Raw genomic sequence first — 13,744 nt, forward strand, 5'->3', positions numbered from 1 at the left:
GTGTGTGTGTGTGTGTGTGTGTGTGTGTGTGTCTGTGTGTGTGTCTGTGTGTGTGTCTGTGTGTGTGTCTGTGTGTGTGTCTGTGTGTGTGTCTGTGTGTGTGTCTGTGTGTGTGTCTGTGTGTGTGTACACACACTCACCTAATTGTGGTTGCAGCGGTCAAGACTCGGCCACTGGCCCTGCCTCTTCACTGACCGCTACTGGGTCCTCCCTCTCCCTCCTTCAGGAGCTTTATCATACCTCATCTTAAAACTATGTATGGTTCCTGCCTCCACTACATCGCTTGCCAGACTATTCCACTTCCTAACATCTCTGTGGCTGAAGAAATACTTCCTAATGTCCCTTTGATTCATCTGAGTCTTCAGCTTCCAATTGTGACCCCTTGTTTCTGTGTCTCATCTCTGGAACATCTTGTGTCTGTCTACCTTGTCTATTCCACTCAGTATTTTGTATGTTGCTATCATGTCTCCCCTGACCCTCCTGTCCTCCAGTGTCGTCAGACCAATTTCCCTTAACCTTTATTCTCGTGTGTGTGTTTGTGTGTTTTTCCATGGTGTTGGTATCATGATGTCTGACAACAAGTATAATTATAAAACACTGAACATTAACTATGTGGTTGATAACCTTAGACTGGTATCACATCAAAAAATTAACTGAAAAAAAAAAACTGGCAAGAAACTGGTTAATAATGGTCAATGATTCTTATACTGTCTAAGCCTTTTGCCACTTTACATAAATTTCTTAAGACCATGTTTAGCCCAAAGTGCCAGTGTATCCCACAAGAGCACCAATAGCTGCCACTCTAAGCTATGCTGTGTGCCCTAACATTTATTATTCTTGAGGAAGCTGTCTAGACGAACAATTAATAAGCTTAAATATAATGATTTTTATTTGGCATTTTACTCTCTAGTTGTGCTGAAATAATGGGTTTCTAACATGAGATGGCATACTTAATACCATTTTGTCATAAGCAGGATGAGTGTCATGCTAATTCTGTACTTATCAACTTCAATATCATTGCAGGTAATTCTTACACAGTTGACTTCAAACAAGCACCTATCTTAGAAGAACAACTTGTTAAACTCATTCTTATGAAGCATCATTGAACTGTGCATTAATTTTTTTTTTAAAGTACAAGAAACACACCCTACAATACATTAGGAAAGCTATAGAATTTATTTTACTGAAGCCTGACTGTTTATAAAGATGAAATCTCCATGAAGATGAGCACAAGCTTCCCCCCCAAAAATCCCAGTCACAAACATCCATCTCATATTGGAAATATACCACTTTAAAATGCGTCATCTTGTTCTGACTTTCTAAGATTACCTTTATTTTCAACTGATAAGTACTGTAATGGGTTAGTAATGAAATACTCTCAGTTTCATTACGTAAGATGTATAAAACAATACACAAAATCCATATTTTAAATAATACAATGCTGCACTTACTTTCAAATCCGTCTAGATATGTTTCATCATAGAGAAGATGAAGTGCATTATTGAAAAGCTCCAAAACTGAATAGTAAGAAAATTAACAAGATCCTTACATTAATACCTTGAATGATTTAGAATGCAAAGATCTTGTCACTGACATAATTATACATTTTAGCTTTATATTTTAGCCTGATTCAAATTCCTGCAAATTATGAGGAAAACAGACAAGTGGTTTATGGGATATAACCAGACAAGTCTAGAAGTTAGATAAAAGCAAATGTAACAAAATCAATAAATATAGAGAAAGTCAATTGCATCATGATACATTAACTTCTACTTTTATCGAGTATAATGATGACACTATTCAAACATCTTAGGGCATAAGAGGCTATAGTTAAGTCAGGATAAGAATGCAATTCTCAATACATCATATATATTGTAGGCAAGAATTTCATTACAGAACTCCAGCACTACTGCAGTCATTTTGCTTGAAAAGATCTTCTGATTGCTGCATTTTAGTGAATGCAAAACATGCCAAAAGCAGAGTTCACAAATTTTAAAGATTAATTATAACAAAATGTGCACCTATTGGCAACTTTTTAATTTTGTTAAATAAGTCATATCAGATTATAAATGGTGATTAACTTGAGTTCGCTAATAACACATGCATTCTGCAGGAATACCAAAGAAACACAAGAGAAAATACTGCAGCATGCATACAGCAAGTTGACTACAAACAGCAGATGTGGCAAGTAACTCATGTGTCCAATAATGTCCACAGCATCAAGAATTACCAATAAATGTGGCAATATTGGTGTATGTCTAATATTTATATATGGGGCTTTCATAGACCCCATAACCTAAGAAATGTGGAGAGTTGACCAAGCTGTGTCAAGGCTGCAGACTTAAAACTCCACACAGCCTGAAGAAGCTTCCACAGTAAATGGTAATGATTTTTTCCCCTATCACTAATTAGATGTTAATTTGATAACGTACTGTAACAATATTCTTTTGTCAAGGGTATTTGAATCCACATTTATAATGATCTGCCATTGGAATACTCCTCGATTCTCGGCTGCATATTTTCATGCCAAATAATTTCTTTGGCTAAAGTTAAGTATTGTTAACAGCATTGGTACTTATTGCAGTCTAACTGTGAACCAATTATCATTTAGCAAGTAAAGTATATTGCTTTCATAGCACGTGTATAAAGTTCAATCAAGTTACATTTTTTAACAAAATATTCTTCCTTAAAATCATCTACTTTATAAGAATTTTAAATACAGTACCAAAGGCATTTTTTTATTTAAACAGCCATAGTAGGTGTAATTCCTAGTCTTACATAATCAGCCAAGGAAAACAATTTCAAATTCCGAGTGTTTATGGGTTATAAAACCACGAATTCCTCGATAAATGTTTGTCAAGTACAGTCAAAGTCACATATAAAAGGGTCACATACCATGATATGGGCTATTTTTTATCTCGTCGTCCACCCCTGTCAGCACTGCCCCCTCTGTGGTTCCTGTGGTCAGGTGGGGGTCGAGAGTAGTCCCCTCGACCATCCTGACTTAATCTGCCATCACTATTTCCTCTGCCATCATGGCCTCCTCTGCCATCATGGCCTCCTCTGCCATCATGGCCTCCTCTGCCATCATGGCCTCCTCTGCCATCATGGCCTCCTCTGCCATCATGGCTTCCTCTGCCATCATGGCCTCCTCTGCCATCATGGCCTCCTCTGCCATCATGGCCTCCTCTGCCATCATGGCCTCCTCTGCCATCATGGCCTCCTCTGCCATCATGACCACCTCTGCCATCATGACCTCCTCTGCCATCATGACCTCCTCTGCCATCATGACCTCCTCTGCCATCATGACCTCCTCTGCCATCATGACCACCCCTTCCCTCATGGCCTCGACCTGGACCCCCTCCTCTCCCAGGACCACCCCGTTTCTCAGCATTTGATATATAATCACTGAGCGTATTACCAGTTCCAGAACGGTCGTTATTGTAGCGGTCGCCTCCTCTGCCACCACCCCTTCCGCGACCTCCTCGTGGGCCACCTCTTCCTCGTCCACGACTACCCATCTCCATGTCACTGTTGTAACCACTGCAAATGAGGAAAATAATTCTTTACAATGAAATGCAACAAAAAAATCAATTTATCAATTTGCTCATGCAACTAACTTATTAAGCTTCTGCAATAAATCTGACTTAAGCCAGCAGATAGCAGAGCTGATCAGACTAGGAAATATACTTAGCCTTATAATCACAAGTATAAAGAGGATATAATGGTTTGTAAGACAGCAAACACAGACCACAACCTAATCAAGGTTTAGACCTGAATATACACTGGCCTGGGTCAGTGAAACACGATCAGTGATGAGGGAAAAATTCAACAACTTTAACATTAATTTAACGGCTTACTGACTGCCTAATACACTCAAGAAATTTATCACAGTTTAGGTTATACGATATCTCCACAGTAAATAGTGAAATTATATTATGGGAATAAACCATTGCGATTTGCTGAAAGTAGTTTACAGTATGAGAATGCTACAATTTGGTGTAGGGCAGTACTGTTTTGGGTAGGTATTTTTACTACTATGTAGTATTAGTCAATGTATGAACTTGGGTGTCTAGTCTTGAAGTTTTAAGATATAGGTAATTGGGAGATTTTCTGTTAAAGTTAAATATTGAGGATTGAGTATATAGTCTAGGGTGAGTAAGTGGCTTTTGAGAAGAGTCTTAAATTGATGTTCAGACCAGGTTACTTCAGTATTTTCTGGTAATGAATTCCAAATTTTGCGGCCCTTCATGTGCATAGAGTTTTTACAATGTGATACGGGCAAGGGGTACATCAAAAAGAGATCTGTGTCTTGTGTTATGGTTGTGTGTCCTGTAAAGGTTGGTGAGAAGTTTGAGTGGAGGGTTTATGTTTGAGTGTAGTGTTCTAAATATGTGAAAACAAATAAAGCCAAGGCAGTGCACGATCATCAAATTCCACTGCTGCACTGTCAGCAGTGGAGTGACACTCGTCTTACTCCCGCGTGTCCAAAACATTGCTGGGACCTACAAATACTATGTATAAATTTCTAGACAATAGTATGTGACTAAGGTAGGTGAAACTGTTCACCTGTCACTGTTTGTGACTATCTGAGTACAGTGGAACCTCTACTTGCGAGTTTAATCTGTTCCATGACCTTGCTCGCAACTGGATTTGCTCGTCTGCAGAGTCAATTTTCCTCATATAAATTAACTGAAATGCAATTAATCCATTCCAGTGGAATTCTGTACAGTGGACCCCCGCATACCGTACGCATTGCATACCGTACAATCCGCATACCGGACGCTTTGATCTCTAAAATTTTGCCTCGCATACCGCCCAAAAACCCGCTCACCGCCCTTCGTCCGAGACGCGTCCAATGTGCGGCCTGAGCCAGCCTCATATGTTCCGCCGGTGGCATTGTTTACCAGCCAGCCTCCGCGGTAACATTCAAGCATACAATCGGAATATTTCGTATTATTACAGTGTTTTCGGTGCTTTTTCTGGAAAATAAGTGACCATGGGCCCCAAGAAAGCTTCTAGTTCCAACCCTACAGCAATAAGGGTGAGAATTCCAATAGAGATGAAGAAAGAGATCATTGATAAGTATGAAAGTGGAGTGCGTGTCGCCGACCTGGTCAGGTTGTACAAGAAACCCAAATCAACCATCTCTACTATTGTGGGCAACAGAAAGGCAATCAAGGAAGCTGTTCTTGCCAAAGGTTTAACTGTGTTTTCGAAACAGAGATCGCAAGTGATGGAAGATGTTGAGAGACTCTTATTGGTGTGGATAAATGAAAAACAGCTAGCAGGAGATAGCGTTTCTCAAGCGATCATAAGCGAAAAGGCTAGGAAGTTGCATGACGATTTAATTAAAAAAATGCCTGCAACTAGTGATGATGTGAGTGAATTTAAGGCCAGCAAAGGTTGGTTTGAGAGATTTAAGAAGCGTAGTGGCATACATAGTGTGATAAGGCATGGTGAGGCTGCCAGTTCGGACCACAAAGCAGCTGAAAAATATGTGCAGGAATTCAAGGAGTACATAGACAGTGAAGGACTGAAACCTGAACAAGTGTTTAAATGTGATGAAACAGGCCTGTTTGGGAAGAAAATGCCAAGCAGGACCTACATTACTCAGGAGGAAAAGGCACTCCCAGGACATAAGCCTATGAAAGACAGGCTTACTCTGTTGATGTGTTCCAATGCTACTGGTGATTGCAAAGTGAAGCCTTTATTAGTGTATCACTCTGAAACTCCCAGAGCGTTCAGGCAAAAGAATGTCCTCAAGGAGAATTTGTGTGTGCTGTGGAGGGCAAACAGTAAGGCATGGGTCACTAGGGACTTTTTCTATGACTGGTTACACCATGCATTTGCCCCCAATGTGAAAGATTACCTAACTGAAAAGAAATTAGAACTTAAGTGCCTCCTGGTGTTAGACAATGCCCCTGGTCATCCTACAGACGTGGCAGAGCGACTTTATGGGGACATGAAATTCATTAAGGTGAAGTTTTTGCCTCCTAATACCACTCCTCTCCTGCAGCCCATGGACCAGCAGGTTATTGCAAACTTCAAAAAACTGTACACAAAAGCTCTGTTTGAAAGGTGCTTTGTAGTGACCTCAGAAACTCAACTGACTAAGAGACTTTCGGAGAGATCACTTTAATATCCTCAATTGTATAAACCTTATAGGTAAGGCTTGGGAGGGAGTGACTAAGAAGACCTTGAACTCTGCTTGAAAGAAACTGTGGCCAGAATGTGTAGACAAAAGGGATTTTGAAGGGTTTGAGGCTAACCCTGAGAGGATTATGCCAGTTGAGGAATCCATTGTGGCATTGGGAAAGTCCTTAGGGTTTGAGGTTAGTGGGGATGATGTGGAAGAGTTGGTGGAGGAGGACAATGAAGAACTAACCACTGATGAGCTGATAGATCAACTTCAACAGCAAGAGGCCAGACCTGAGGACACTGGTTCGAAGGAGGGGAGAGAGAAATTGAAGAAATTGCCTACTACAAAGATTAAGGAAATCTGTGCAAAGTGGCTTGAAGTGCAAACCTTTTTTGATGAAAATCACCCTCACACAGCTATTGCAAGCCATGCTGGTGACTATTACACTGACAATGTTGTGAAACACTTTAGGGAAGTCATAAAGGAACGAGAGGTACAGGCCACTATGGACAGATATGTTGTGCGAAAGAAGTCCAGTGACTCTGAAGCTGGTCCTAGTGGCATTAAAAGAAGAAAGGAAGTAACCCCAGAAAAGGACTCGACACCTCAAGTCTTAATGGAAGGGGATTCCCCTTCTAAATACTAACACTCTCTCTCCCCTCCTCCCATCCCATCAATCATCACCAGATCTTCAATAAAAGTAAGTGTCATGTAATTGTGCATGCCTTTTTCAGTTTGTGTGTATTAAAATTAACATTTCATGTGGTAAAAATTTTTTTTTTCATACTTTTGGGTGTCTTGCATGGATTAATTTGATTTCCATTATTTCTTATGGGGAAAATTCATTCGCATACCGAACATTTCGCATAACAGCCAGCCCTCTTGCATGGATTAAGGTCGCTATGCGGGGGTCCACTGTACTTCAATAATTTCGCTAATATCAACTCTACGGCTTATTTATCCATCTCATTTCATATAATATGACATAATAAAAAATATAAATAACATAGAAACCTGATATACAGTGGACCCTCGCCTAATGAACGCATCGCATGACGTTAAATCCGCCTAGTGAAACATTTTAACGCAAAAATTTTGCCTCGGCTAGCGCTAAAAAACTCACCCAACGCGATTCGTTCCATTCGAGACGCGTCCATGTGTGGCGTGAGCGCGCCTCACTTGTCCCGTGGGTGCCAAACATACAATCGGAACATTTCATATTATCACAGCGTTTTTAGTGACTGCACCTGCAAAATATTTCACCATGGGCCCCAAGAAAGCTTCTAGTGCCAACCCTACAGCAAAAAGAGTAAGAATTACTATGGACATGAAGAAAGAGATCATTGCTAAGTATGAAAGTGGAGTGTGCGTCTCCGAGCTGGCCAGGTTGTACACAAAACCCAATCAACCATCGCTACTATTGTGGCCAAGAAAACGGCAATCAAGGAAGCTGTTCTTGCCAAAGGTGCAACTTTGTTTTCGAAACAGAGATCGCAAGTGATAGAAAATGTTGAGAGACTGTTATTGGTGTGGATAAACGAAAAACAGATAGCAGGAGATAGCATCTCTTAAGCGATCATATGTGAAAAGGGTAGGAAGTTGCATGACAATTTAATTAGAAAAACGCCTGCAACTAGTGGTGATGTGAGTGAATTTAAGGCCAGCAAAGGTTGGTTTAAGAGATTTAACCCTTTGACTGTCGCGGCCGTATATATACGTCTTACGAGGTACCGTGTTTGACGTATATACAGTGGACCCCCGGTTAACGATATTTTTTCTCTCCAGAAGTATGTTCAGGTGCCAGTACTGACCGAATTTGTTCCCATAAGGAATATTGTGAAGTAGATTAGTCCATTTCAGACCCCCAAACATACACGTACAAACGCACTTACATAAATACACTTACATAATTGGTCGCATTCGGAGGTGATCGTTATGTGGGGCTCCACAGTATACTCATAAATTCTAGCGGCTTCAAATCAAGCAGGAGAAAGCTGGTAGGCCCACATGTGAGAGAATGGGTCTGTGGTGTCAGTGTGCACCATATAAAAAAAATCCTGGAGCACGCAGTGCATAATGAGAAAAAGAAACTCCGACCGTTTTTTTTAATTAAAATGCCGAATTTGTGGTCTATTTTCATATAGTATTTATGTTTGTATTCTCGTTTTCTTGGTCTCATTTGATAGAATGGAAAACATATTATAGAAATAGAGGTGATTTTTATTGATTTTACTATAAAAAGAACCTAGAAATGGAGCTCAAAGTAGGGGAAATGTTTGATTTTTGCCAATGTTCAAAAATAAACAAATGATGCCATTGTCCAATAAATGTCCAACTAGCCATTCTAATATGCAGTCATGAATGGGTTGATGTTATTTATACAATTATTACAGTATTGCAGTAGTCTGCATAATAGTAAGTCTTCTATTTTTTGTTTGAATAAAAATTCAAAATAGAAAGCAAGAGTAATATCAGAGGGGCCTGGAGACATGACTGATGAACAAAGAAAATGTTATTTTTGAGCCAGGAATGTCTGCATTGTTCATTCTGGACCTTATTTTGAAATTGTCATATTTTTTAGTTTTCATGAAATTGGCCAAATTGCAAATTTCTGACCACATTATTAGGTAGTTGAAATCGGTAAATGGGCAGTTTCTTGTACTCAATCGATAGAAAAAATGGAGTTCTAAAGAAATAGCTATGAGTTTGGGCGACTGGAACAATGGAATTAGCCGAAAATAGAGCTCAAAGCGGGCGAAATCGCCGATTCGTAAATATCGCCAAGGTCGCTAACTTCGCGAGAGCATAATTCCATCAGTTTTCCATCAAATTTCGTTTTTTTGGTGTCATTACAATCGGGAAAAGATTCTCTATCATTTCATAAAGAATCATTTTTTTTTTTAAATTTTGTGACACCAGGAGACACCTCAGGATTGGGGGTTGCAACAGTCAAAGGGTTAAGAATCGTAGTTGCATACATAGTGTGATAAGGCAACGGTGAGGCTGCCAGTTTGGACCAAAAAGCAGCTGAAAAATATGTGAAGGAATTGAAGGAGTACATCGACAGTGAAGAACTAAAACCTGAACAAGTGTTTGTGACGAAACAGGTCTGTTTTGGAAGAAAATGCCAAGCAGGACCTACATTACTCAGGAGGAAAAGGCACTCCCAGGACATAAACCTATGAAAGACAGGCTTACTCTGTTGATATGTGCTAATGCTAGTGGTGACTGCAAAATGAAGCCTTTATTGGTGAATCACTCTGAAACTCCCAGAGTGTTCAGGAAAAACAATGTCCTCAAGGCTAATTTGTATGTGATGTGGAGGGCAAACAGTAAGGCATGGGTCACTAGAGACCTTTTCTATGACTGGTTACACCATGCATTTGCCCCCACTGTGAAAAATTACCTCCTGGAAAATAAACTGGACCTTAAGTACCTCCTGGTATTAGACAATGCTCCTGGTCATCCTTCAGACGTGACAGAGCGACTTTCTGGGGACATGAGCTTCATTAAGGTCAAGTTTTTGCCTCCCAATACTACTCCTCTCCTGCAGCCCATGGACCAGCAGGTCATTGCAAATTTCAAAAAACTCTACACAAAAGCTATGTTTGAAAGGTGCTTTGTAGTGACCTCAGAAACTCAATTCACTCTAAGAGAGTTTTGGAAAGATCACTTTAGCATCCTCAATTGTGTAAACATTATAGGTAAAGCTTGGGAGGAAGTGACTAAGAGTACCTTGAACTCTGCTTGGAAGAAACTGTGGCCAGAATGTGTAGACAAAACGGATTTTGAAGGATTTGAGGCTAACCCTGAGAAGCCTATGCCAGTTGTGGAATCAATTGTGGCATTGGGGAAGTCCTTGGGGTTGGAGGTTAGTGGGGAGGATGTGGAAGAGTTGGTGGAGGAGGACAATGAAGAACTAACCACTGATGAGCTGCAAGATCACCTTCAACAGCAAGAGGCCAGACCTGAAGAAACTGCTCCGGAGGAGGGGATTGAGAAATTGAGGAAGTTGCCTACTTCAAAGATTAAGGAAATGTGTGCAATGTGGCTTAAAGTGCAAACCTTTTTTGATGAAAATCACCCTCACACAGCTATTGCAAGCCGTGCTGGTGACTATTACACTGACAATGTTGTGAAACGCTTTAGGAATGTCATAAAGGAACGGGAGGTACAGGCCTCTAAGGACAGATATGTTGTGCGACAGAGGTCCAGTGACTCTCAAGCTGGTCCTAGTGGCATTAAAAGAAGAAGGGAAGTAACCCCGGAAAAGGACGTGACACCTCAAGGCCTAATGGAAGGGGGTTCCCCTTCTAAACATTAACACCATCCACTCTCTCCCCTCCTCTCATCCTATCAATCATCACCAGATCTTCAATAAAGATAAGTGTCATGTAATTGTACACGTCTTATTCAGTTTGTGTGTATTAAAATTAATATTTCATGTGGTAAAATTGTTTTTTTCATACTTTGGGGTGTCAGGAACGGATTAATTTGATTTCCATTATTTCTTATGGGGAAAATTAATTCGGTTACGATAATTTCGCTTAACGTTGAGCTCTCAGGAACGGATTAATATCGTTAGGCAAGGATCCACTGTATACTCTAAAATGAGTAAAATATGTCATTCGTGTAGTGGTATGGGCAGTGTCGGTGGTGGACGAGTTTGTGTGGAGACCGGGCAAAATTCTTCATGAATAATTTCGGTAATATCATCTATTTGGCTTATTTATCTATCACAGTTCATCTAATATGACATAAACAATGTAAGTAACATAAAAACATGATATATACTCTAGAATGAATAAAATATGTCATTCATGTAGTGGTATGAGCAGTGTCAGTGGTGGATGAGAGTTTGTCTAGAGACCAGGCAAAATACTTCATGAATAATTTCACTATCATCATCTATAAGGCTTATTTATCTATCACAGTTCATCTAATATGACATAACAATATAAATAACATAGAAACCTGATATATACAGTAGGGCCCCACTTTATGAGTTTCGCTTTACAGCGTTCCGCTAATACGGTCATTCCAAATTATGACCAAAACTCGTTATATGGCTCCCCCCACCTGACTTTCTAATACAGTCACCCCGACCCAGTTTGTTTACATTCTCTGTGAGATCCGTAAGCACTAAGTCTCTCCATTATGTCTGGAAACTCCAAAATTTCAAGTGTTTTTAAAAGATATTTCATATTTTATATATACTCTGATAATTATACTTATGTATACCTGTACCTAAATAAACTTACATACTGTGCTGGCCTGCAGGTACACATTAAAATCAGTAAAAGTGTCTTATATCTCGAGACCTCATATTAGTAATGATAATAATAATCACCGAGTCTCATTAACCCTTTGAGGGTTTCGGCCGTACTAGTACGGCTTACGACCCAGGGTTTTTGACGTACTAGTACGCCTAAATTCTAGCGCCCTCAAATCTAGTGGGAGAAAGCTGGTAGGCCTACATATGAAAGAATGGGTCTATGTGGTCAGTGTTTACCTGGAGAGAGTTCCGGGGGTCAATGCCCCCGCGGCCCGGTCTGTGACCAGGCCTCCTGGTGGATCAGAGCCTGATCAACCAGGCTGTTGCTGCTGGCTGCACGCAAGCCAATGTACGAGCCACAGCCCGGCTGGTCAGGAACTGACTTTAGGTGCTTGTCCAGTGCCAGCTTGAAGACTGCCAGGGGTCTGTTGGTAATCCCCCTTATGTGTGCTGGGAGGCAGTTGAACAGTCTCGGGCCCCTGACACTTATTGTATGGTCTCTTAACGTGCTAGTGACACCCCTGCTTTTCATTGGGGGGATGGTGCATCGTCTGCCAAGTCTTTTGCTTTCGTAGTGAGTGATTTTCGTGTGCAAGTTCGGTACTAGTCCCTCTAGGATTTTCCAGGTGTATATAATCATGTATCTCTCCCTCCTGCGTTCCAGGGAATACAGGTTTAGGAACCTCAAGCGCTCCCAGTAATTGAGGTGTTTTATCTCTGTTATGCGCGCCGTGAAAGTTCTCTGTACATTTTCTAGGTCGGAAATTTCACCTGCCTTGAAAGGTGCTGTTAGTGTGCAGCAATATTCCAGCCTAGATAGAACAAGTGACCTGAAGAGTGTGCACAGTATAAAAAAATTCCTGCAGCACACAGTGCATAATGAGAAAAAAAAAACTGACCGTTTTTTTTGGAATAAAACAGCCACTTTGCACTGTATTTTCGTATGGTATTTATTGTTGTATTCTAGTTTTCTTGGTCTCATTTTATAGAATGGAAGACATATTACAGAAATTGAGATGATTTTGACGGGTTTTACAATGAAAAGTACCTTGAAATTGAGCTCAAAGTAGCAGAAATATTCGATTTTTACAAAAGTTCAAAAGTAAACAAATCATGCCAAGGTTCCAATACACGTCAACTGGTGAGTCTGATATTCTTTTTGCAAGTGCGCCAATATTATTTATACCATTTTTTACACTAATGCAGTAGTCTGCATAACAGTAAATCTTCTATTTTTTGTGAGAAAAAAAATTCAAAGTGGAAAGCAAAAGAATATAAGAGGGGCCTTGAGACGTGACTAATGAACAGAGGAAATGTTATTTTAGTGCCAGGAATGTCTTTCTTGTTTATTCTGGACCCTATTCGGAAATTGGTATCTTTTGAAATTTGTGTGAAATTGGCAAAATTGCTAAATTCTGACCACTGTACTGGATAGTTGAAATTGATAAATGGGTGGTTTCTTGCACGCATTCGATAGAAAAAAATGGAGTTCTAGCAAAATATTCATGTTTTTTGTCGACTAGTATAGTGGAATTGGCTGAAAATGGGGCTCAAAGTGGGCAAAATCGCTGATGCGTAAACATCGCCGAGACCGCTAACTTCGCGAGAGCATAATTCTGTAAGTTTTCCATCAAATTTCAAACTTTTGGTGTCATTATGATCGGGAAAAGATTCCCTATCTTTTCATAAAAGATTTTTTTTTTTTTTAAATTTGGCCGACCCTGAGAACGAGTCTCAGAGAGGGCCTGTCGACCCTCAAAGGGTTAAATGTCGTACATTACGTTAATACACACATTTTCATTAATCCATCTATGATATTTTTTCAAAATTATATAATAAACATGATACATAACATATAAAGATGATAAATACACCCCACAATAGAATAAATAAACATAAATATGAGATGTGGTAGCCAGATAACTTGTACAAGTGATGACAAGAATAACATTTTCTCTAGTCTAACATAAGAGAAAATGTGTTACTGGGAGTAAATGTTACATAGATTACCATACATAACAGCATATGTGTAGAGAACCTAGGATAACCAAAAATAGTCAGACAGAGTGACTTATTTCCATTGCCTTCACTCAGAGTGTCATTTCTTCTAAAAATGGGGTTACATGAGAATGGGAGTGTTCTTCTTTATTTATTCTACCGTATCAATGTAGAGACAACTTGTACACAATGTAACTTATACACAAAGCAGACGTGTACACTTTGTTTGTTTACAAAACTTACGTTCACCTGGTTTGTTTACATAACTCTGCGTCTGTCCTCTCTCATGTACTCATTCTCTCTCTCTCATTTATTCGTTTTATCTCGTT

At 39.9% G+C, this 13,744-nt stretch overlaps 1 protein-coding gene across 4 annotated transcripts in view; it reads right to left on the bottom strand.

Annotated features, from left to right (window-relative positions):
- The window catches only part of Fmr1 (synaptic functional regulator FMR1), a 497,688-nt gene that overhangs the window by 273,078 nt on the left and 210,866 nt on the right, over positions 1–13,744 (bottom strand). For all 4 annotated transcript variants that reach the window (XM_070085321.1, XM_070085322.1, XM_070085323.1 and 1 more), the window contains one exon: positions 3,422–3,543. In XM_070085321.1, the coding sequence (XP_069941422.1) occupies positions 3,422–3,543 (122 nt within the window). The remainder of the gene's footprint in view (positions 1–3,421; positions 3,544–13,744) is intronic.

Source organism: Cherax quadricarinatus, chromosome 15 (genome assembly GCF_038502225.1).
Source record: "Cherax quadricarinatus isolate ZL_2023a chromosome 15, ASM3850222v1, whole genome shotgun sequence".
Classification (NCBI taxonomy): Eukaryota; Metazoa; Arthropoda; class Malacostraca; order Decapoda; family Parastacidae; genus Cherax; species Cherax quadricarinatus.